General features: G+C 39.1%; 1 protein-coding gene across 1 annotated transcript in view; it reads left to right on the top strand.

Moving 5' to 3' along the window:
- The first annotated feature begins 272 nt into the window (after positions 1-272).
- Positions 273-23,404, top strand: part of RGS22 (regulator of G protein signaling 22) — a 62,381-nt gene continuing 39,249 nt past the window's right edge. The window contains exons 1-6 of the mRNA XM_050708784.1: positions 273-326; positions 3,595-3,657; positions 11,868-12,089; positions 17,025-17,110; positions 20,443-20,608; positions 20,955-21,126. Coding sequence (XP_050564741.1) covers positions 273-326; positions 3,595-3,657; positions 11,868-12,089; positions 17,025-17,110; positions 20,443-20,608; positions 20,955-21,126 — 763 coding nt within the window. The remainder of the gene's footprint in view (positions 327-3,594; positions 3,658-11,867; positions 12,090-17,024; positions 17,111-20,442; positions 20,609-20,954; positions 21,127-23,404) is intronic.

Here is a 23,404-nt window from a genome sequence, read left to right as displayed (position 1 = left end):
GTTTTTTTCTTTTTCCTTCAAATATCCTCAAATTCCTGTTTCTCAGGCATCTCTTTTGGGACCGTATCCTCAGTGTGCCTGATATGTGAGTCCCATGCATTGTTTGCAGTGCCATAGCAACCCGGGCTTGCCGTGAGCCGCACAGCAGAGCCAGGCTGCCTTGGTGCAGACCAGGAGTTCAGAGCCAGGCCCGGCAGCTCTGCAGCTTCTATTTCTGACCCGCAGGGAAGGATTTCACCTTTGCAAATGAGGTTGTCAGCTTGCAGGGGTGGATGCCGGTCCTTTTACGTGTAGCTCCAGCATGCAGTCGAAGAGGCTTACCACTGGTATGTAGCGCTTTCTAAACAGGGTAACGGACTGACTCCGTGTCAGACACAAGTCTGACCCCTGGCGTGATTGTCTCAAGTTCAGAGACAGTGATAAAAAAGGAGAACGATTTGGAACTGTTAGGTTTAAACTTGTTTAGCAAAATTAATTAATCTGAAGAGAGAGCTGTACTGTCTTAAGTGGTATCACAGAAGATGAAGACTTTTCCTGGAATGCCTGAGATTTGGCTATTTGAGAACACCCCAAACTCATTTGTTTTTAAATTTTAATCTTATGATTCACAATACTTGCTGTTCAAGGCTCCCAGAGCCTCATGCAAATCTGTATTTTCATTAAAACAAGCAAACTTCTTGTCATCAATTTTGCAGAGGAAAGATGACAAGAAGTTAGCTGATATATATCAGAAAAAATCTAGTTAAATGATACTTTCATTATATTTAAATCATTCCTGTGATATTTGACCTTTTCATGTATGGGTTAACATTTCTGCATTTTCTTAGAGTTTATTTTATTTCCTCAGGTTATATTGTTTTATTTCTGAATATCCAAGGTTGTCGTGCCTCACTACTTCTTGTTTCTGTTCAGTACTCATAGTTGAACAAACTTGATTGTATTGCTTGTACAATGTATAACAGTTTATTTTTCTATTTCAGAGCCTCCATGTATAACAGAAGACGTGTTTGTAAGTATGCTTTATAAGGCTTGATCATACGTTTCATCATGTAACAGTAGAGCAAAAAAAAACAACAACAAAAACGTTACTGGAAACTGTTTTGTGGTTTCTTATTTCTTCCCTATTCTAAGTATGGAGTGGCAGAACAATGTCTTACAATTTTCTCAGACAGACGAAAATACTTAGTTTGAAAAATAATTAGCAAAAAAAAAGAAAAAGGAGAAATGAAACTGTGGAGAATAAAGATGAAAACGAAAAGAAAAGTGAAATAGGTTGAAGGAAGGAAACAATCAACATGTTTTGTTCAACATGACAGATTTAACAATCTTTTCCACAAAATATCTAAGAAACAGTTGCATTCCTTTGCAGAAATAAGTTTTAAATTCCTTTCAATGTTAAAAGACTGATAGAATTTGTACAGGCTGTATTTTACACAAAAGTTGCATGAAGGCAAAACTGTCATCTATTTCATTAAAATCATACCTTTTGACCAATTTTTAGCACACTGACTTCCAGCTGCAATTGGAAAACAGCTTTTTCTAGGTATAATTTTGACTGTGTAGGAGGAAAGCTAGCATGGGAAGAAATTAAAATTTTTCCTGGCACAAAAAAATCTAAGTTATAATATTGAATATGCAACTCTATAACCTATAATGTGCAAATATGAAAGCACAACTATGCTTTCAAATGAAAATAAGACTGACCACAAAAAAAAATAAATAAAAAAAGAACCTGAGGAAAGCATGTTGTGTATATCAATAGATGTGGTAAGTAGCAAAGCTTGCATTAATAAGATCATAAACATTTTATTGATTAGTGATCCAGTGTGTTTATATTTCTTGCTGTTATATGGGACTACAGAGAATTATATTCCTTGCAAATTAAAAACACATGTTACCTGCGTATTCTTCAGCAGCTTATACTTCAGCCACTAATAAATGAATTGTTTTGAATAAGTCCTTTGAAACAGTGAAATGTGAATGGTGTATTACATATAGCAATCTTCAGATTCCTCTTTATCAGTTTGAAATCTAATTGTGCATTACCCAAACCAAATGTGAGGCAAACTGCAGTTTGTTTCTAATGATTTTCTTTGTTAATTGTGTTAATACTTGCTGAATTGAGATTTATGGATCTGATTGTCTGCCTAGTGACATTAGTGGGAGAATTTTCTCTTCAAAATGCTTTAGTTTAGACAATTTGGTAAATACGATCAGTACCTTAACATCTCCAGGTCCATGGTACTACAACTGCACTGGATCATGGGCCTGTGATCCAAATGATCAAAAAGCATGATCTCTGTAAAGCAAAAAGCCTTGCTTTCAGTGTTGTTAGCTCTTTCCAGGAATGAGTGAGAGCTAACTTGCCTTTCCTGTATCAGTCAAAGCAGTCACTATGAGTGCTTAGGAAGAGATGTTGGCAGACGAAGAGTGGACAAACACCACCAGGGGTGGTTGTGGCTTGTTATGCAGCACATAACTCAGGACCTTCCTGAGTTCATATTAAGTAGAGATTAGTAGAGATTTCTTCCTTACTGAGTATAAGCTATCCTTAATAAGTTCAGACTCTGTGGAGTTTGGATCAAGATGTTGCCTGTCTACGCATGATACCAGTGGCACTGTGTGTAACCTCTCTTTAACACTATTCCTCACTAATATATTTGAATGCCATGAACTTGTGAAAGAGAGCAAGATTTGTGTCAGAAAACCTTTGCTGATATTGGTAAACAGATTTGACTTGGGTGCGTTCTCCTTGTGTTGCAAGGCAGAAATAATATTCAAGAAACTGTTAAAACTTTTCAGAAGTCTTCATGATACTAAAGACAGATTTCTGAAGACAAATATAATAATGTTCTTCTACCTTTTGTTGAATTGAAATCAGGGGTGGTGGTATTGGTAAGGTTGGGATTCATATTTATTGATTCGAAAACAGCAAAGAAGACAACTGTATTCTACTGAGAGTTTATGAGTCTCATTTGCAGTATTTAAATAACAGGGGTCAGAAAGGTACAAAAACCTGTGTATGCAGCCTTGACTTCTGATGAAGTCAACAGGAAGCTCCCCAGTTCTATCAGATTCCAGGTGTGGCATACACTGCTTGCTTGGCGAGCCGAATTATAGATCAGTAAATTCAGTTTTGTTTCCTAAACATTCCCTAAACCATCTCCAAACAGCACTGTGGGAGTAGAAGCAGGCTCTGCTGAACATTTATACTCTTCTCATTCCTCAGTGGGAGAGAGACAGGTATAACGTGGGGAATTTCTAGACTATTAGCTTATGCATTTTTTCAAAAGCAAACATGCAGATGTCCAGCATTTAGAATCTGCTGGGTTTATGAAGGCTTTATCTGTAAACTTCTTGGCAAAGGATTTAACTTCACGTGTGTTTTTTAAATTGCTAAGGACCTCAGTGGTGTGCAACGGCCAGAATATAACAATGATGCAATAACTATATTCTCAAAAGTGAGAAATAACATTTTACAAAAGTTTGCATGTCATATCTCATGGAAAAAACATTGCTTGAGGCAACAGTGCATTCAAAACTTGTTAGCATAGATTAGTATAAGCCTTGCTTTCTGGTTTTGTGTCTCCACAGGAAGACTGCTTAGCCACAGATGATATGCTTGTGGACTACTTCAACGAATTTTTGAGTCTTCCAGTAAGTACCTTACAGAAATCCCTTTCAAAATACAAGGAACACCTTACTAAGATTAGTAATAAGGTAATCCATCTTAGAACATTTTGCATTTTGCCACAAGGAAGCTAAACTGCTTTTACAATTTGTTGTATTTTAATGGTAGTAACTCTTACTATTCAATGTAATTATCAGTGTCATGAAAATAACACTTCTGGGGATGGATTTTCTCTTCCAAATTTACTTATTTAACTCACAGTGCACCAAATTACTATGAACAGTAAATGAAAAAGATACATAAATGCTTACATAAAAAGTATAAGGAGTCCACTTTTATTCCAGTATCACGACATGCTGATAAAACCAATGATTGTCCTTTTAAGTTCTTCTGGCAATGCACTCAGCAATTAATAAAAATTTTAGCCCAGGAGCCAACACTGTGTTTCTTCATGTCTGTGAAGGCTTCAAAATTGGTGCTCCCCTCTTTTTCTCCTCCCATCTGTAGCTAGAAGGATGCAGCCTTACCTTTATTCTGTGTGCCGATCCAGCACTTAGACCAGCAAATTCAGTGCCCTGTATATAACCACTTGCCCTATACTTTGCTCCTTTTCCCCACCAACTACCCTGCCTCCCCACAATCTCATACGAGTCACATATACTGTCCTGCTCCCTCAATGTTGCAACTTCACTTAATTTCATCGTAATGCTCCTTACTTAGTAGATCCCAATTTTCTCCATTGGCACACATCACATACGTATTCCCCTGCGTGGTGGCACAGACCTTTCTACAGCATCACTCGAAGTTCCCATGGGACCTCCCAACCAATCTACCCCAGAGCTGCCCCACAGCCTTTCACCCTCCTAATCCACTGCAGCCAAAGATGTTGCATATACTCATTTCTGCAACTTGCTTGGTAGGAATCACTGCTAGCATTAGGAAGGGGCAGAATATTTCTTGGATGCTCCTTGGCCAGTATTGGAATAAATTCAGTTAGGATTCAGGCTTACCAAGTTGATCTACACTTACATGTACTTTCCAAACCATATCACATGTTTGTATAAAATACGCATAATAGGAGTTGCGCATGGGATGCCTATATCAATTTTTGATATGAAAATAGAATCTTGAAGCTTAAAACAACCATATCAGAGTGTGGGTTTTGTGCACAGCAGTGATACTAACTTCTAACAGTATCTCAGGCTTTATACACTTTCACCTCATTGCAAGATTCCTAAGAAAAATTTTTACAAAGCTATGGAGACACAGCCAGAAGAAAATGTATGTTGAGAGTGTTGGGTTTCTCTCTCTTTTTCTGCAGCTGCTTTAGGGTAATTGCCTAAATCCAAGCCTAACTACCTAGCCTTTAAAGCCAGGCCTCCTTTTGAGGCCTCCATCCATATGCCAGATTTTTCTTAGCACAGAAATACCATCCTCCACGCCTCCCCTGCTTATTTGGAAACTATGCTTTAGGTTTTCCCAAAATCACAGAGGATGGAGTGGGAAAAAACTTCAGCCTGCTTAGTATCTGGGTCCCCTTGGATATGCACAGATTTCAGGACATCTTTTAGAGGCCAAAATTCTCTTTGGCCTCACAGGGCTCCTCAGCCCAGAGTCCTGGCTCAGTTCAGCAGCTCTGAAATGTAGCAATTGTCCAGGCACTTCTGACTGCTCTTGAAGCCCACAGAAAAGAGTTCACAGACAGTCCTGAGTAAACACTGTTTTATGCTGGTAATCTTGGTAGGTTTCTAAAACCACACATGGTCTCTCTTTATTTATTTATGTACTTTCATGAAAACAGAAGATGTATTAGCTATGTTTATTTGTCATGTTCTCATAATTGGTTTTATTTTCTCTTTGATCTTTTCTTGGGGATTTACCCTCTGCAGGGTTAAGTTCTATTAATGCCTTGGGTTCTGCGGTTTGAATATTTTATATTCCCAACTTCCCTCTCCTTCTCAGAACACTTCTACTAAAACAGCGCCTTGAAAATTCCATTGCTTTATTCTTGTTGTGCTTATATGCTGTTGCCTAGAAACTGTATTACCCAGGTGTGTTAGTAGTTAGGCAACAAGTTAAAATGAAAATATTGTGTGACTTGATACAAGAAATCAGTGGTAATACGTGCTTATTTTAAGAGCCTGTCTCTGTATTGATTTATAATGCACCTCTGGTGTATGGAAAATTATATCACTGGGAACTTGCTATAGCAGCACATTTTTTTTTCTTTGATTTACAAAATATCCTTTAAGCAATAATATAGATATAATTATCATCAGTACAATCTGAATATCTATGAATATCTATGTACTCCAAAGAGCTACATATTGTAATGGAAGACAGTTTGTAAGGAAAACACTTTTGAAAGATAAAATAATAGAAAAAATCCCATGAGGGCACTTACTGCCAGTAGTACTGTGATTTCACAGCAGCAGAAATCAATCACATGGCATACAAACAAGTTGCACTTTCCATAGTAAATAATTAAAAATGAAAGATTTAAGAGAAACATTGGTATGGATGCATTTCCATTTTGAGCTGGTCAGGAATCCATAGCATTGGAATCTTTTATCCAATTAAAACATCCAAGATTATGCTTACCCAGGAATGAAAATTCAGAAGTGTGAAATCTCCATCCAGCTCTGTGTTGTAGGCCTCAGTAAGAAAGTGCAGTAATGTCAACTTGTTTCTCGTGCTCCTAGCTGCTATTCGTTCCACTCCCAAGTCCATGCTGGGGCCTTGCCACTCATCTTCCAGTTACCAGTTCCAATTACCAATTCCTGATGAAGACACACTCCTCTGTTCAGCCTGCTTAAAGAATTTCACTACAGACCACTGAGCTACCTGTACCCCATTTGAATCATATTCGGGAGATGGTACCCTTGGTGGCAAGACCCTGGCTGTGGGTTTCCTTTGCATGAGAAAGCTACGAAGTGACCACAATTTTATCAACTTCAGATTTGAAGGCCTACTTCTTTTAGAACTCATTCCCACTGTAAAAGCTCTCCACTCATAAAAAAAGAAAAAGAACCTTACAGAGATGTATTAATAGGGCCACAAGGATAGAAGACACAATATACTGCAGGTAGATTGCTTGATATCATTGTCATGATAGTAGGAACTATTGTGGTGGAATTTAAAAAAAAAACATGCTGAATGGTCTAAGAAGTATATGAACCAGTATGCAGCTAACACTTTTAACTGTAGTATGATAATCTTCAGAGGTCCCTTCCAACCTTGGCCATTCTGTGATTCTGATTCTGTGATTTGGTGACTCTCTTGAGTAGTCTGGGCTCCAGGATTTGACCCAGGTGATGATTCTGAAAACAATTAAACCATAAATCAGGGCCTGATAAAATCATAAAATCAGGCCTGATCTATGAGCAGCAGATGATGGAAAGGGCAGCAAGAAACCCATCTTCCTGCACATTTCAGGCCCTTTCTGTTTTGAAGATGTCTGTGAATCATTCTGTGAGGCATCAATATTTCCTCTTGTCTTTTCCAGGTATATGGAAGGAGGCTGCAGGAGCCATTACAACCCCCTTTAAAAAAAACACATTTGCATCAGTGAGACCTTACATACATTTTATGTTGAGTCTTATCAAGGCCTAAAACTTGCCTCTGATATTCAAGGAGGCAAAAAAACATATCCTAAGTTCTCTTCTTATTGACAGTAGGTTTACCTAAAATGTTCCTCTCTTTGTGCTGTGTGACTGTGACTTGCATCTTACTCATCAATGGAAGGGGAGTCCTGGACTCACTGAAGTCAATGGGAGATTTGGCTTTGACCATGTGCAGCCTGAATTTTTCAGGCACTTCCTAGAGCTGCTCAAATTCTTTTCTGGTCTGGATTCTCACTGACTTTTATTTATGATATACACATACCCTTCTTAAAGAAGTTTTGGCAAAGTTCCTGGATGAGGTCTCTATTCATTCCCACCCTTTCAGGGCCTTAACCTAAGAGGCAGCCAAGCTGTGGTCGTCTTGTTTCTCTTGGGATCAAACTATATTACTTGGGGTGGGATGTGGTGAGCATATTTACGCATTTGTTAACTATATCTGAAGTTAAGTATATCTGAAAACTGTTAAGGCAGAGAACAGTAAGATTTATATGTCTGATATCCTGGCAACATGGTGATGGATGCTGTTTTGGTTTCTGTTTTGGGAAGACTGAGAGAAATTTGCCTTCCTTTCAGTTAAGTGTATAACTTCAGATTTCAGAATTATGTATTTTATTTATTCTTAAGCTGAAACCATATTCAATGTGCATTTGACAGCCACAAAATTTCTTTGCTGTCAAAAATGTACATGCAATTGTTTATTTATTCAATAGTATTGCTGTACCACAGTGTGAAAACATCTTTTTGTTGTTTGCTTGGAGATTTTTTCTGAAGCTAACTACGCTGAGTTATATTGGTCATACTGGGGCCAAGGGGGGAATTGCCTGTGGATTATAGAGTTAGTAAGCTTATTTGTTAGTATTCTCGAATCCTTGTTGATCCTTTCTATTGTGCTACGTTGATAATATATGAATCCCAAGTTTCAAGCCTCCTGCAAAAACTGGTTTTTTTTTTTTTAATTTTATTTTTATTTTTTAACATCTTGAAGTATAATTTGGCTCTGGAGTTTTTCCTCTTTATCTTCAAAGGATCAAAACCTGGCCCAAACTAGAGAAAGAATGCAGGGAAGAATGCATTGATACTTTTAGTCTTTGTTTATTGTATTTTACTTGTCCATAAAAAGCTAAAGCACTTGCCAAATTTGGGGTAAGAAAGGCATTTCTTAGTATATTAGATTGGCATGGATGATTTTTTTCCCTTCTTTTATAGTGTAGGCTATCATCCACTCCTTAACACAACATAGTCATCTTCACTGAAGAGATTCCTTATTATTGCAATGACCCAGAATATTGGTGGTGCCATAAACCTCTCCCATTATTGTCCTGTGAAACATAGGATTTTATGGCACTTGGCTTCTGTGGGAAAAGCTTTAGTTTTGCTACAGGGTATTGAGCTTTTTTTTTTTCTTTTTTTTTCTTTTTTTTGTGGTTGTAATGTGTGGGAATGGTTAGATTATGTGTTTTGTTCCAAAGTTTTTGTTTTTCATATGCTGAGAGAACTGAGTGACTCTCTCTGTCCTGTCCTGTAACTTGGAAAATGCTTCCTACAAAGAAATCAGCTTTTTTTTTTTTTTTTTGGTGTTCCTATTTGATTTCATCATAACATTATCATTTTTATTTTTTTGGTGGGGATGATTTAAGAAGGTCATGACCTCTTCTTTCATTATGCCTATAAAAGTATTCTGATTTATCATTCTAGTTTTCTTAAGCAAGGTAGTGAAATACACTTCCCCAGGAAGGCTTAAACTGTTCTAAATTGTTTTTATATGTTGCTTTGATGAGATGTTCTATCTGGTAGAATTTGGGACTTGCACTTCATGCTGGAAAGGGCTTTGGGGAGGACTGTGGTCTGGCCTCCTGCTCAAAGCACGGTCAATGCTTTAATGCTGAGACCAGGTTGCTTGCAAATCTCCAACAACATATTCCATAGTCTCTTTGGACAGTTTCTCCCAATTCCAATTATCCTACTATCAGTTTTTTTTTTCTTATATCCAGTTGGAGCCTCTTCTATTTCAGTGTATGAACATCATCTCTTGTCCTTTCACCATGTACCTCTCTGAAAAGCCTGTCTTCTCAGTAATCTCCTTGTAAGTACTGTCAGACTGCTGCTAGGTCTCACACCAGAGCTGTCTCTTCAAGCTAAACAAGCTCTGTTCCCTCAGCTTTTCCTCACAGGGCAAGTGCTTCAGCCTTTGACAATCTCAGAAGTCTTCTGCTGGGCCTACTCAAGTTTATGAATATTCTGCTTGTACTGGAGACACAAAACTGGATACAGTACTTCAGATGCAATCTTGCTGGTGCCACGTAATGGGGAATAATTATACCTGGGGACAAGTAAACTACGCCTTGGTCCATACCTCAAAACTCTGGACCAGAACCACCTGTTTCAGTCAAGTAGAGGTTGGACTAAGTGATCTTGGAGGTCCCTTCCAACCTAAATGAATCTGTGATTCTGTATGTACTGTGTGAAGTCTTAATCCTCTTATCCGTGTATGTCCTTTTGTTCCATTAGTGTATGTCTTATAAATGATTCATAGTTGGACACCCAAAATAGCAATACACTCTACATTTTGAAACTTGCCATTGCCATCTGTTTCACTATATTAGAGTTGCCATATGTTTTCCATTCAGTGAATGAGAATGTGCATTGAAAACCTAGATCTAGGGTAAGTTACACAGGATTTAGTAAAAGCAGGTATGTGTGACAAACTTTGCCATCTTTGCTTAGTTTTCAACTTGAATAACATGGTACTAAAATAATCTGGTCATATCTAGTCATGTAACCCTAGATTATGGAATTTGCATTTTGATTGCTTTTTTTTTTCCGCAAGCAAGTGCATTTCAAATTCTGAGAGACTGAAGCATCTTGTTTCTTAGCGTATTTTCTTCTGTTTCCATTTTAAAAACACACAAAAAATAAGAAAGAATACATTTGGAGATTATTAGGGTTGCACAGTTAGTCTCTTAAAAGTTAGTAGCTGCCCAAATTAGGTTTGAAACTAAGTGAAACGTATGCACAACAAATGGGGAGCAGGTCGGAATGAAGTATAGAGAACACATGAAACAACACATAAAAGCCTCTTTTAAATGCTGCTCAGTACATCTGGAGAAAAAGCACTAAAACCTGCAGAGTACCCTGGAGAAAATTAATGCCGAAAGAGGCACGAGGTGTCAGAGAACAAAAAACAAGCCTTGATTTTCAACTGAAGTTAGGTAACTCAACAGACTAGTGCAATTCAATGCATGGCTCTGACCAGTGACTGTCTGATGTCATAGGCCCTAATCATATACTTAAAGCTCTCACGTGCTACGTGCTTTGCCAGGCTTAGCCTCCACAGTGAGACATTATGGGACAAGCTGGGAATGTTGTAACCACACGTTGCAGCCACATGGGCTGATTTGGGGCATTCCTCTATAAGACATTTATCAACAAAGGTGCTTCAAACAGAAGCAACAAAATAGCCAACATTGACATGGTTGCTTTGGACTTACATAGGTATAAAGAAGAATAAAATTGGTTTGTAATATACTTCTATATTATATGTAGCATGTATTCAACATATGTAGTATGTGTATGAATTATGTCTGTGTGTGTGTATATATATGCTTCTATATGCATACTGTTATACATGAAGAAGTTCAAGGAAATGAAAAATACAGTGCTTGAAAAAATATAATAATCTTATTAAGTGCAGGGGAACGACAACTGTACAAACACCAGGTGGGATCCTGGTTGGAAGAATGCCAAAAAAAAGTCTTGGCACTGGATCTGGATATGGCCAGGATTTTTCACTCCTGCTTTCTTCAGTTATTAAATACTACATGTCCTCTAGTCCTCCAACTCAGTATGGAGATACTCATATGCTCTGGTTGTATATAGCCTCAGTTTCATAAATGTCTTGGTTATCTCCCAAGATTTCTGTAAAATCCATCAATATTTTCCCCTCTTCACTTGAAAGATAAAAGTATGTAGAAGAAAAGGAAATATTTAATATGAGAGCTCAAAAGATGAAAGATGTCTGTGCTCTGTTTTAAAATGTACAATGCAGTGCTTTGTTTGTTTGTTTTTTATGTGTGTGCTGACAAAATTACGTAGCTGAAGCTTAAGTTTGGTCTGCCTCATGTATACTGCTGTATCTGACTGATGTAGTGCTGTATATTCACTATAGGCCGTAGGTTTTGGTAGGTGCTTGACCTACAAGTAATAATATGGGGAAAAGCCATTCCTATATTTGGGAATCTTCAGATTCATCTTCCTCAAATGCTTTCACGTTTAAAAAGTCAGCTTCGTTGCTAATCTTTTCAAGTCTTGCCTGTTTGTGGTAGTAAATGGGAAAACAATACTGGAGATCCGATCCCGTATCTAAAGCAGTTTCTTGTAGAACAGTTACTGAAGTCGCTATGAACTATATGTTCTAGGCATTTGTGCAGTGGATCTATAATTTGCATCTGAAAAAGAATGGTCTGTGATCTAGAGTGAATTAGAATCAGGAGAAAGAAGCCTCATAATACCAGCTTGCATTCTGTAGGATGCAACTATACTATAAAAAGTAACTTTCTTAAATGAGATATTTCCCTTATTACAGTGCTAAAAACTTTCCAAACTTCTTTTTGTAGACTTTTGCCCAGCCAGTTAAATTTAACCCTGACTTTGGGGTTTTTGAAGTAGTTAATGATGCCCCACAACGCCTGGAAAACCAGCTGAAAAAAGTTCTACATGATCAGAAACCTCCAAACCCCATTTATGATGTTATAAGGAAAGCAAAGAATGATGGGCAGCATTCCAAAAAGATCAGCGCTTCTCCAGTCTTCAATATTGATCCAAATTACAACACTATGGTAAGCATCTTATAGCCACTGAGTTTATATTTAGACCTTGCTGTAGAGATACTGGCAGTAGTTATTGTTGTGTTTGGCTTAGTAGCTTGGGAAAAATGTTAATTTATGTTAGGAAAACATAATGATGGGCCAAATTATGCCCTGCAATGCACATGTGTCTACCAGACAACTGAATGGAATTACACATGTACATCCTGCAGCACAGAATTTTGAAGATTCTGTAGGGCAGGATTCAGTTGTGTGGTCTGAATACTTTTTAATATTAAAAGAAAAAATATTATGACAACAGTTACTTTACTAGTGATCCCTGGAATGTGCAAATTGACTGAAACTAATGCATCTCAGTCTTTCCCTATTAATTAATTTCCTTATGTGGCTATGAGCTCATCTGTGGTCTGGCAACACATAAGTCTCTCCCCCATCAATTCCCAAAGTATTTACATGGTTAGCATCAATTGAAATGGCCAGAAAAAATAACCTTTGGCAACAAGAATGGTAAATTAATGGAAAAATAGGTTGGATTTTAGAAAAGAAAAAGTTTCAGATTTGTTCGGACACCATCAATTTTGGTATTGTTACCTGTTTACTTTCAGGACTTTATACAGCACCAGATTAGGCATGTTAAAATCAAGAATTGAAGCACCATGTGCATCTGTGAGAATGCAAGACATTAGTTGTGGGAGTTTACCTTTAAGCAATATCTTTGGAGGACAAAAAAATATATTTCACTGGGATACTTGGTTTATTCCTTTCTTGCTTACTTTGCATTGGTGTGACTGATGTGACTTCAGTTCATTTCATTCAAGGCCAGTTTAAGGTCTTGCTACATTTTTAGAGGCGGCTGCTCTAAATTATGTCATAGCTGGAAAGCTGAGAGAAAATCAGGGAGTTAAAACAGACTGCTGCTTTGCTCAGTATAAGTTTAATGATTTTCAGAAAAGAAAACACAATGTTGAGAGAGGTCAAAAGGCAATGACATTTAACAAAGTGATAGCAATGTGAGATTGCAACTATCTGCAATATAAACTGGGAAAATGCTAAAACGGGACAAAGCTCACAGACATGCCCACCATGTTAAATGATTATTTTCATGAATATTTTGCTTGGGACAAAAGCTCAAAAGCAGAAGAACTGTTCTCGATTTCTTATTTGGGGTCAGGACTCAACTGAGGAAATGTTTTGTGCTTGTGCAAGAGTGGCTAACATTGCTCTCTCGGATAACCTCACATTATTGTGACAGTGGATGACTTTTTCGACAAATTCAAAGACATCACCTTGTCTTCACTATTACTTACATCTTTCATGGATTAGAGCAACAGGGCTCCTATATTATCTAAGGATATCTTTCCTTCTGCATGGAATTTTCCAAAGATGGGAAGCATTATGGCTTTTTCAGGAACAATATGACTCAGTGGGCAGCTAAACCCTACACAGCCACTTGCTCACTTTCCCCCAGTAGAATTGGGGAGAGAATTGGAAAGGTAAAAAAGAGAAAACTCATGGGTCAAGATGAAGGCATTTTAATACATAAAAATAAATAAATAAATAAAGCTGCATGTGTGAGGAAAGCAAAATGAGGAATTCATTCACTACTTTCCATTGGTAGGCAGATGTTCAGCTATTTCCAGGAAAGCCAGGCTCACCATGTGTAATGGTTACTTGGGAAGACAAATGCCATCACTCTGAACATCACTCCCCTCAGCTTTTATTGCTGAGCAGGACACCATATGATTTGGAATATCACTTTGGTCCGCTGGGGTCAGCTGTCCTGGCTGTGTCCCCTCCAATCTTCTGGTTCAACTCCAGCCTCCTCGCTGGCAGGCTGTGAAAAGAAGAGGCCTTGGCGCTGAGTAAGCCCTGTCCAGCAATAGCTAAAACTGTATGTTTTAGTCACAGGTTCAAAACATAGCACCATATGTGCTAATATGAAGAAAATTATCCCAGCCCAAACCAGATAATTTAGGCCCTCATCCACTTCAACTTGGCATTTTAAGGCTGAGCTGGAATTAAGCAGCCTGCAAAATAGTATGCCAAAAATCAGTACTGCAACTGTGTAAGGTGAAAGATGTCAACTTCATTCATTGTACCACACTGTGACGGAACCAGAAGTCATCCCAGACCAACTGCATCAAGTAGTTCAGTTCAAATCAAATAGAATTTGATTTTTCAAGTATAGAGCAATGCTGCCTCTGTTGCTTTGACTGCTTCTATTTTTGCTTCTGTCATTGATTGACAGTTGAGCAGCCATCACTCGCACATTACTGATGAAAATGAGTTGTGACCTTTCAGGCTACAGCCTGAATTCAAGTGCACCTAGTCTGAGAAATAAATAGAGAGAAAAATACTACCAATATTACTTTCCTTTCACACTGCCACAAATTTATGGATAAGCAAAAGATCCTTCTGCATGTGTACATGCACACTTGCTAGTTATTGATTTGAAGGTAGCTTGATTTGGAGGTAACTTCTTATCAATAGTCAAAATCAACTTGGTGTGAAATATATTGAGAAAAAAACCTGCAGAGTTGGGTAGACCCAGTCACCACTATGGAAAGAAACTGGCTGGCATCCCACATACCTTAATTCAGAGAAACCCCAGTTCAGCAAAGCACTTAAGTATGTGTTTAACTTTAATCAAGTGAAGTTAAACACATGCTTAAACTTAAACACGTGCTAAAAGCTTTACTGGATTGGGTCCCAGCTTGGCCTAAGGCTGACTGGGTAAGGAAGCTAACCAAGGTAACAAAACCCACCAGATTAAATGTTGCATCTGTCTTTGGGGAAGGGGAAAGAGTAGAGATTCTTTCCTTCTGATAGTATATATAATTTTTGTACCAGCCATGTACAGACGTGAACATGTTATGAATCATTCAGATAAAAAACTGGGCTGTGAGTCAGTAAATACATAAATATTAAATGCAGACTGACTGGCCAAAATAAAGAGACAATCTTCTGTATTTCCAAAAGGCTTGTTAGTTACCAAAAGGAGGTATATACGGTATGGTTGGGAGTAATTAGTCTCCATCTCCACAAATTACATTGTGTGAGCCACTGCCAACATAAGCTTTCCATATTTTGAAATATTTTCTTCTCTCTAAATGAAACCACCCACTTTCTGAGTAATTTAGATTTTTTTAATCCCCTACAGATATGTATGAAGGAGAAATAAACCTGGTCCCTAATGAAATATTAGCTCATGGAAAGAAAATTTGAAATGTAATTTACATGAACTGGTTATTTGATATAGCAAGTAGCAAAAACATTGATACTTCCATCCTTGCCCCAAATTCACCTGTTTCTCTGGACAAGAGGAGTTATTGCATTTTTACTAATCATCAGTTAGTAAAAATCTTCACTAAAAAGAAAAGTGCATCTCAGATAAATAAAACCAGTCGTCCCCTAAGAGTGTAAAAAACACACACTTTTAAATATTTTTTTTTTAATAAAAGTTAAAAGGTGTGTCGTGTCATTTAAACAGTTATGGTTCACGGTGGCCCACACTCAGAGAACTTGCTGTCTTTGTAATACCCTTAGGCAAGTTTTTCAGTTAGCTGTTTCTGTGTAGCTCACCGCTTAACACCTCCTTTTCACCCTCCAAATCACTCTTTGGCGGCACCTAGCTTTCTGCTTTGACTAGGCACTGAGATTTAGACCACCTGAGCGGAAATATATTAAGGGTCTGATTCTATTCACACTTAGATTTCCATTTAAAGTGTTACTGTGTGCAATGCAGTTATGCAACATAAAAGTGGGAAAGGTGATAACTGATCTTTGATTTATTTTTTTAATATCCAGAATTCTACCATTTGGGAATTATAATTTATGCTAAAGCTTCCCTATTCCTCAAATTATTGAGGAAAAAATATAATAATGTCTGTTTATAAAAGATGAATAAATCAGAAAAATTATCAGTTTCCTACTGCAGAAAATTTGTATTGGAATTGTGTGGTAAAAGCATAACTCATGCGTATATTCCAGGGCCTCAACGTCCTTCCCATACTGAGGAACCCAAAACTGAACACAGTACTCGAGGTGCAGCCTCACCAGAGCAGAGTACAAGGGGACGATCACCTCCCTGGTCCTGCTGGCTACACTATTCCTGATACAAGCCAGGATGCCGTTGGCCTTCTTGGCCCCCTGGGCACACTGCTGGCTCATGTGCAGGCGAGCATCAATCAGCACCCCCAAATCCTTTTCCTCTGCACAGTTTTTGAGCCATTCTCCCCCAAGCCTGTAGAGCTACATGGGGTTGTTGTGGCCAAAGTGCAAGACCCGGCACTTAGCCGTGTTGAACCTCATCCCATCAACCCTTCTTGTCCAGGTCCCTCTGCAGGGCCTTCCGACCCTGAGGCAGATCGACACTTCCCCCCAACTTGGTGTTGTCTGCAAACTTACTGAGGGTGCACTCAATTCCCTCATCCAAATCATCAATAAAGATATTAAAGAGGATGGGCCCCAACACTGACCCCTGGGGAACACCACTGGTGGCTGTTTGCCAGCTGGATTACACTCCATTCACCACTACTTTCTGGGCCTGGACGTCTAGCCAGTTTTTAACCCAGCAAATAGTGTACCTGTCCAAGCCATGGGCTGCCATCTTCTCCAGGAGAATACTATGGGTGACCGTGTCAAAGGCCTTGCTGAAGTCTAGGTAGACATTATTTTTGAAGAAAAAACAGCCATGATTTGTTAAAAAAGTTGTACTCTCATAGGCAAAATCGTATTTAGGCCTTATTACCTGTTAATAACAAAGTAAAGAAATTCAATTGTCCTGGTACAATTAAGGCTAAACTGGATAACAAAGGTGATGTACATTGTATACTAGTTTTTGTAAGACAATGCTTCTTTAGAAGGGGGATGGAGAGAATCCATTACATGTCAAGCAAAATAATAAAGTCAAGAATACTGCAAATCTTTGGCTTTTTTTTTTAATAGCGTCTTGATCGAGAACAAGCGGTTCAGTGGGTTAAGAAAGAAAGACTTCCAGCTTTTCTAGAAAGTGACTGCTACTTTGAATACAGGTATTACAGTCTTTTATGCTCTTAGTTTTAAATCTACATTTATCTTTTAACTAATCTTGACAGTACTCAATATATTTTCTCTCACCTCTCGTCTTTTAGCATTTTAACAACCTGGATAAATTAAAATCAGTGACTTTTTTCAGTTGTTTTTCTGTAATTATCCTTGACCACAATTACATACTATATTACAACACTACAGAAAGAGTAGGAGTGGTATTTGGTGATTCTTGGATCTCTCTTTCACAGAGATATCATGGTAGCAATACATTTCTCTCTAATCAATATATAAGCCATATGGGTAAAAGAGATGAATCCATAAAATCTATTAAAAAAAGACAGATAGTCCTTTTTATCTCAATTATCTGTTTTGTATCTTCGAGCCTACCTCAGATTTCCTTTTGCAAGGTTGTCTGTGGGATGCCATGGCGAAGTTTGGAGGATTTCCAGTTATACACTTGCTGTATTTTTCCAGATGTCCTTTCAGCCTCTTTTCTAATATTCGAGAGGTTTGGTCTGTGTTTTGGAAGGATCTGTCTCTACAACTTTTAAGGTCGTTTCTAGATGCTGATAATTGTAGTGTGTAGGGTTCCTAAAATGAGAAGCAGCTTGGCAGTATGGTTCACAAAACACGTTTGTTAATTGTTATGACAGAATAGTTACTGGGGTACTGACTTCTACATGAAAAGATTCAAAATTATTTTTAACTTCCAACATCCTGAAGACTGCACTTGGGAATATTTCATGAGGGAAACTGCAAAGAATAAGAAAACCATCAGAGTGTTCCATTTTACCTTTAGTAGAAGCCTGCTTTATGATACAGGTATCTGGGCATTGTGAAACACTAAAAGTTTGATCTTCTGCTATACCAAAGGTGTTTTTATCTATCTATCTATCTATCTATCTATCTATCTATCTATTTTTATGAAGCAGGGTTACATAAGAGAATTATATAAAACTATCTTAGAATCACAGAATCATACAATATCCTGAGTTGGAAGGAACCCACACAGATCATTGAGTCCATCTCCTGGCTCCACACAGGACTATGCAAAAATCAAACCATATATCTGACAGCATTGTCCAAATGTTCTTGAACTCCAGCAGGCTCGGTGCCGTGATGGCTGCCCTGGGGAGCCTGTCCCAGTGCCCGACCACCCTCTGGGTGCAGAACCTTTTCCTAACACCCAGCCTGACCCTCCCTCTCCCAGCTCCATGCTGTTCCCTCGGGTCCTGTCGCTGTCCCCAGAGGGCAGAGCTTAGCGCCTGCCCCTCCGCTCCCCTCGTGAGGGAGCTGCAGGCCGCCATGAGGCCTCCCCTCAGCCTGCTCTGCTCTGGGCTGAACAAACCAAGGGACCTCAGCCACTCCTCATGTGTCTTCCCCTCTAGACCTCTCCATCCTCTAGTCCCCCAGTCTATAAGTACATGTGCCTAATTTCTGTAGATATCAGTGCTTTAAATTACATTCCTGAATCAGGAGCAAGATAAGCTGAGGTGTTAAACTGGAAGCTTGTGTTTAAAGATGAAGATAAGATGAAAGTATGTATTAGGTTTATGTGGCAAGGTTTTGGTAGTGGGGCAGCTGCAGGGGTGGCCTATGTGAGAAGAGCCCAGAGGCCACCCCATGTCAGATCAGAGCCAGCTCCAGCCAGCTCCATAAAGGACCCGCTGCTGGCTAGAGCTGAGCCAGTGGGCCATGCTGGTTGCACCTCTGCGAGAGCAGATTTAATAAAGGAAAAAAACTGTTGTGTCACAGCAGCTGGGAGAGAGAAGGGAGTCAACCCTTTAGATACCAAGGTCAGTGAAGAAGGAGGGCAGCAGGTGCTCCAGCTGCCAGAGCAGAAGTTCCTCTACAGCCCATGGGTCCCACGTGGAGCAGATCTCCACGCTGCAGCCCGTGGAGGAGCCCCTGGTGGAGCAGGTGGATGTGGCCTGGAGGAGGCTGCGGCCCATGGAGAGCCCCCGCAGGAGCAGGGCCCGGACCGGAGCTGCAGCCTGTGGAGAGGAGCCCATGCAGGAGCGGGAGGGCTGGTTGTGGGGGACCCACACTTGAGAAGTCTGTTCCTGAAGGATGGACAGCATGATACGGACCCATACTGGAGCAGTTCTTGAAGAGCTGCTGCCTGTGGGCAGCCCCCGCAGGCTCAGTTCGGGAAGGATGGCATCCCGTGGGAGGGACCCCACGTGGAGCAGGGGCAGAGAGTGATTGTGAAGGAGTGGTGGAGATGAATAGTTAGGGACTGACCTCGACCCCCATTCCCATTCCCTTGCGCCTCTCGGGAGGAGGAGGTAGAAGAAGGTAGTTGGGGGAGAAGGTGATTTTGGTTTGCTTTTAGTTCTCACCACTCTAGTCTGTTATCAATATGCAATAAATTATATTAATCTCCCTATGCTGAGTCTGTTTTGCCTATGGTGGTAGGTGGTGAGTGATCTCCCTGTCCTTATCTCAACCCATGTGCCTTTTTTCGTCATTTTCTCCTCCTGTTCTTTTGTGGAAGGGGAATGATGGTGGAACTTACTTGCCCTCCAGTATGAAACCACCACAAGGTACTCCCATCCTAGAATGAAATCCTTTTTACCTTCAAGTAATGGGGACAAACAAAAATGGGCATTCAGTTCATGGTCATATGCTAAGGCATAGGCTACTTCCCATGCATCTTGGTTTTATACTGCTATGTGACTTAACCAAGTAAGCTCTGCCACAGTTCTTGAGGCCAAAGCATCCTCAAGATCCTCCCGGTCATGTGGTTCTAATACTGCCTTTTTCTGGACATCGCAAGGTTCACAATATCACAAGGTAGCACTGGAGTGCTCTTCAGCACTATGTCTACATAGAGCAGCCAACTGAACATAGTAGCACCTGCTGTCTTGTTATCATCTGAAAGCTCAATTAGTATGAGCACTGCTGTGGCATTGCTGCTTGCAGATTGCTTGTGTCAGGGACAGGAAATGCAATGCCTGGTACTGATACAGGGCTTCTGCAATCTGAGAAAATAGTTCCATTTTAGCAAACAATTCAAGTGTTTCTTGGCAGGGTTTGGAGCTGTATGGTATATGCAAGATCATCCTGACAGAAATCAATTTTGCTGGTAAAGATTTATAATGTAAAGCAGGCCACCATCTGTAAAGCTGGTGGACTATGGAATGGCAGTACTGGTGTTTACATATGTGACAGCAGGCGAGTGGTGAAATAATAAAGTAGAACATGAAGTTCCCTGTGGCAATTTATTTTCAGAGTGATCATGTTTTTTATTGCCTATTCTAGGGAAAAATCAATTGTTTCTCTGACTAAAAGCTAAGATTAACTATTTTCTTGTCTGAACATTTAATTTCAGGCTGGCTAAATTGATATCACAAGTAGAATGGAGCCAGACTGGCATTAATTTCATTATAGACAGTAACTATTATCCCTGGATAAGGAAGGAAGTCCCTAGTCCTCCCTCTCCTGAAGAAGATGACACTTCATTCACTATGAAGAAGTTCTATGTGTCACTTGGCCAGGTAAAATGAACGTTTAGTGGGTTTAACATTGAGCTAGATTGAATGCATTGGGTTAAATTATTGTAATTGAGGTCCCAACTTAATTGAACAACTGATTCTCTGAATATTCCTTCTTTTTAAAGCTCTTTGTGCTATAGAAGAAGTTTGATGGGTCATACAACTTAAACAGAACTGCTGCTGTGTTATGAGTATGCTCAGCTACTGTCATACAGCTCTTTTCACTGGGAACTATTGGCGTAGAAATGTATACAAATAGACTGCACAAAATGACTACAGACAGTAAGCCTTCTGTCAGAAACACTGCAATAAATAAAGCTGAATTATTCTATGACGTATCTTTTCATAGGCTACGGTTTCTCAGACAAGGGATTGGTTTACGTTAGCAAAAGAAAGTGAATCCACAAAAACTACAGATTCATTTACGTGTCCTGTAGCTTCTAGTCAAATTCAAGATATTCAGCATTTGCCTGAGATGCATGAAAGAGATGATTCATTAAGTGACAAAACTGGCCTCCTAGGTAAGTAACAGAGGCACAAATATTGTATATATAACTGACTAGGTCAAAATAGAAGGCATTCTAAGGAATTGCTACTAACTCCACTTACTACTTTCTGAAAGTATCACATGGTATCTCAGGCTTCAGATGGGGGAAAAATGGGTTTGTTTCTTTCTCTAGCCACAACATTAAATGTAAATATGACCTAGTAGTCAAGTAATTTTGTGATAGTAGAAGCCTCTTTCCTTACACATTTATGTCTCACATATGTCTTTAAGTTTCAGCTGAGTTTTTTTGTTTGCTTGTTTAGTTGGTTGGTTGGTTTTCTTTTGAGATGATTTGAAAGACTTTATTGTCTAGATCCTTTGGGTATTTGATAATATATGATTTGCACTGCAGCCGTCCCAGGGTATTTATGTTGGGCACTTACAGGCCTTCTGGCTGCCAGCTTTTATGAATCTTAGAGAATGTAATTGTTTGTGACATTCTTGTCTATCTGTCAAACTTAACTGAAATTGTTCAGCAGGTTCAAAGGTACTGGGAGAAAACACACAGACACACATGTTAACATACATGATTGCATAGCTTTGCTTCTGTTCTGTAGGCAATAGCAAGATGAACAGAGTTGCTAGGAGTTCTCTCTCTCCCCATTCTCAGAGGAAAAACAGCCATACCTTGAGACTTGTACTGCTGGGACCTTGGAGTTGAAAGGCTGAATGGAAAATTGGAAGACGTGGTAATTCCAGAAATCTGTCTTCTTTCCCAAACCCATGTGGATTATCTCAGGAAACATATTGCTGATTCATGGATTATTGATGAAGTTATTCAAGTTGCACTTGTTTGCAGCTCATGACTCTACCAGTAATTTTTGCAGTGCTTTGAGCAGAAAGGTCACAAGTGCACCATTCTTGCAGAGTGCCAGAATGTAGCATGGCTCTGTATTGCAGTGGACTGAGCATAGAACTATAGAAAACCTCTCTGTCCTCTGAGCATTTTGTCTCAATGAATATCTTTTATCTTCTCACTGAAAGCTGTGTTTTATAACATAGACATTGATTTTATGTGTACTTACTGCTTTGTATTCTTCTTTCACAGGAAAGCTAGCATTTATTTTCCAGTCAGAAAACTATTTTTAGGCACAATATTCATTTATTGTAGGGATCAAGAACTAAAAGCAATAAAGGGCATCAGCTAAGTTTCTCAGAACCAGCCTACAATTAAAAAGAGTGCAATAGCTGAAGGTATTTGCTTTGACAATACAGTTTGAATTCCTTGCTCTCTGCTTCAGTTGGATCAGGGTGATGAACAGATGTCTTGGGCAAAAACATTTACCACTTGGCTTTTGATTACTCAAAAGCTGTGCGTCTCTCTCCCTGATTCTTCTAGGTCTTGTGAAATCATTGTTCATGTTTTAGGTTCATAGAACTGTGTTGAGAAATTATACTTTGACAAATGACAGTATTAGTAATAGTTTAGTAATAAGAAAAGATACTTTAAATAACACTGACTTTTAAATTAATGTCAACATATTGTGTTGTAGGTACTTACACATGAAAGTATGTAAGTGCAGAGCAGAGAATTTCTATGCCACAATGCTAATCCAAGGTTCTGTCTGTGACAGTGGCCTGCACTTGACTTCTTTGTAGATTGACACAAGGAATGTCTAACTGCCATTGCCATTTATTGACTAGCCTACTGTAGAGAGTTACGTAGGCTAATAACAATGCAAATGTGAAGTTAGCGGATCAGAGGGCTTTAGCACTTTTCTGTCACAGTCCGATGTAGTACATGTGCTCAGAGTTTGTAACATCTGTCTCATTGACAATGTGACTGAATGTACCCAGGTGTTTACCTTACCGATACAATAGAATACGAATGCTTACGTCTTAGCTTTAGGAAAATATTGAAGATTAAGCTTATCCAGTACTTTAACTACTGGATTGATATGAAGATATTGTAAAGCCACAGTTGAATTATGACTGTTTTTTTTTTTTTCACTTTCATTTTCACTTAGATTCTGTTGATGTTCAAAATATCTGTAGTCATTCTGCTCAATTTTACAGGGCTGACCTGTGAAATGATAGCAGCATTAACCTAGGTAAACAGTATGTATACTCAAATCATCTCCACTAACATGCTCCAGAAGTACTTGTTTTGTTGAAAATCTGTCAGAAGTAGAAAAGGTGCTTGAGTAAGTTAAAGCATCAAGTTTCTTTCTCAGCAGACCAGGATGGCAGGGCATGCCTCATAGCATGGGCACAAAGAGGAGTGGGGTAGTGTAGACAGCAAGAAACCACCA

Source organism: Cygnus atratus, chromosome 2, assembly GCF_013377495.2.
Source record: "Cygnus atratus isolate AKBS03 ecotype Queensland, Australia chromosome 2, CAtr_DNAZoo_HiC_assembly, whole genome shotgun sequence".
In the NCBI taxonomy this organism is placed as follows: Eukaryota; Metazoa; Chordata; class Aves; order Anseriformes; family Anatidae; genus Cygnus; species Cygnus atratus.
This window is presented reverse-complemented; position numbering and strand designations above follow the sequence as displayed.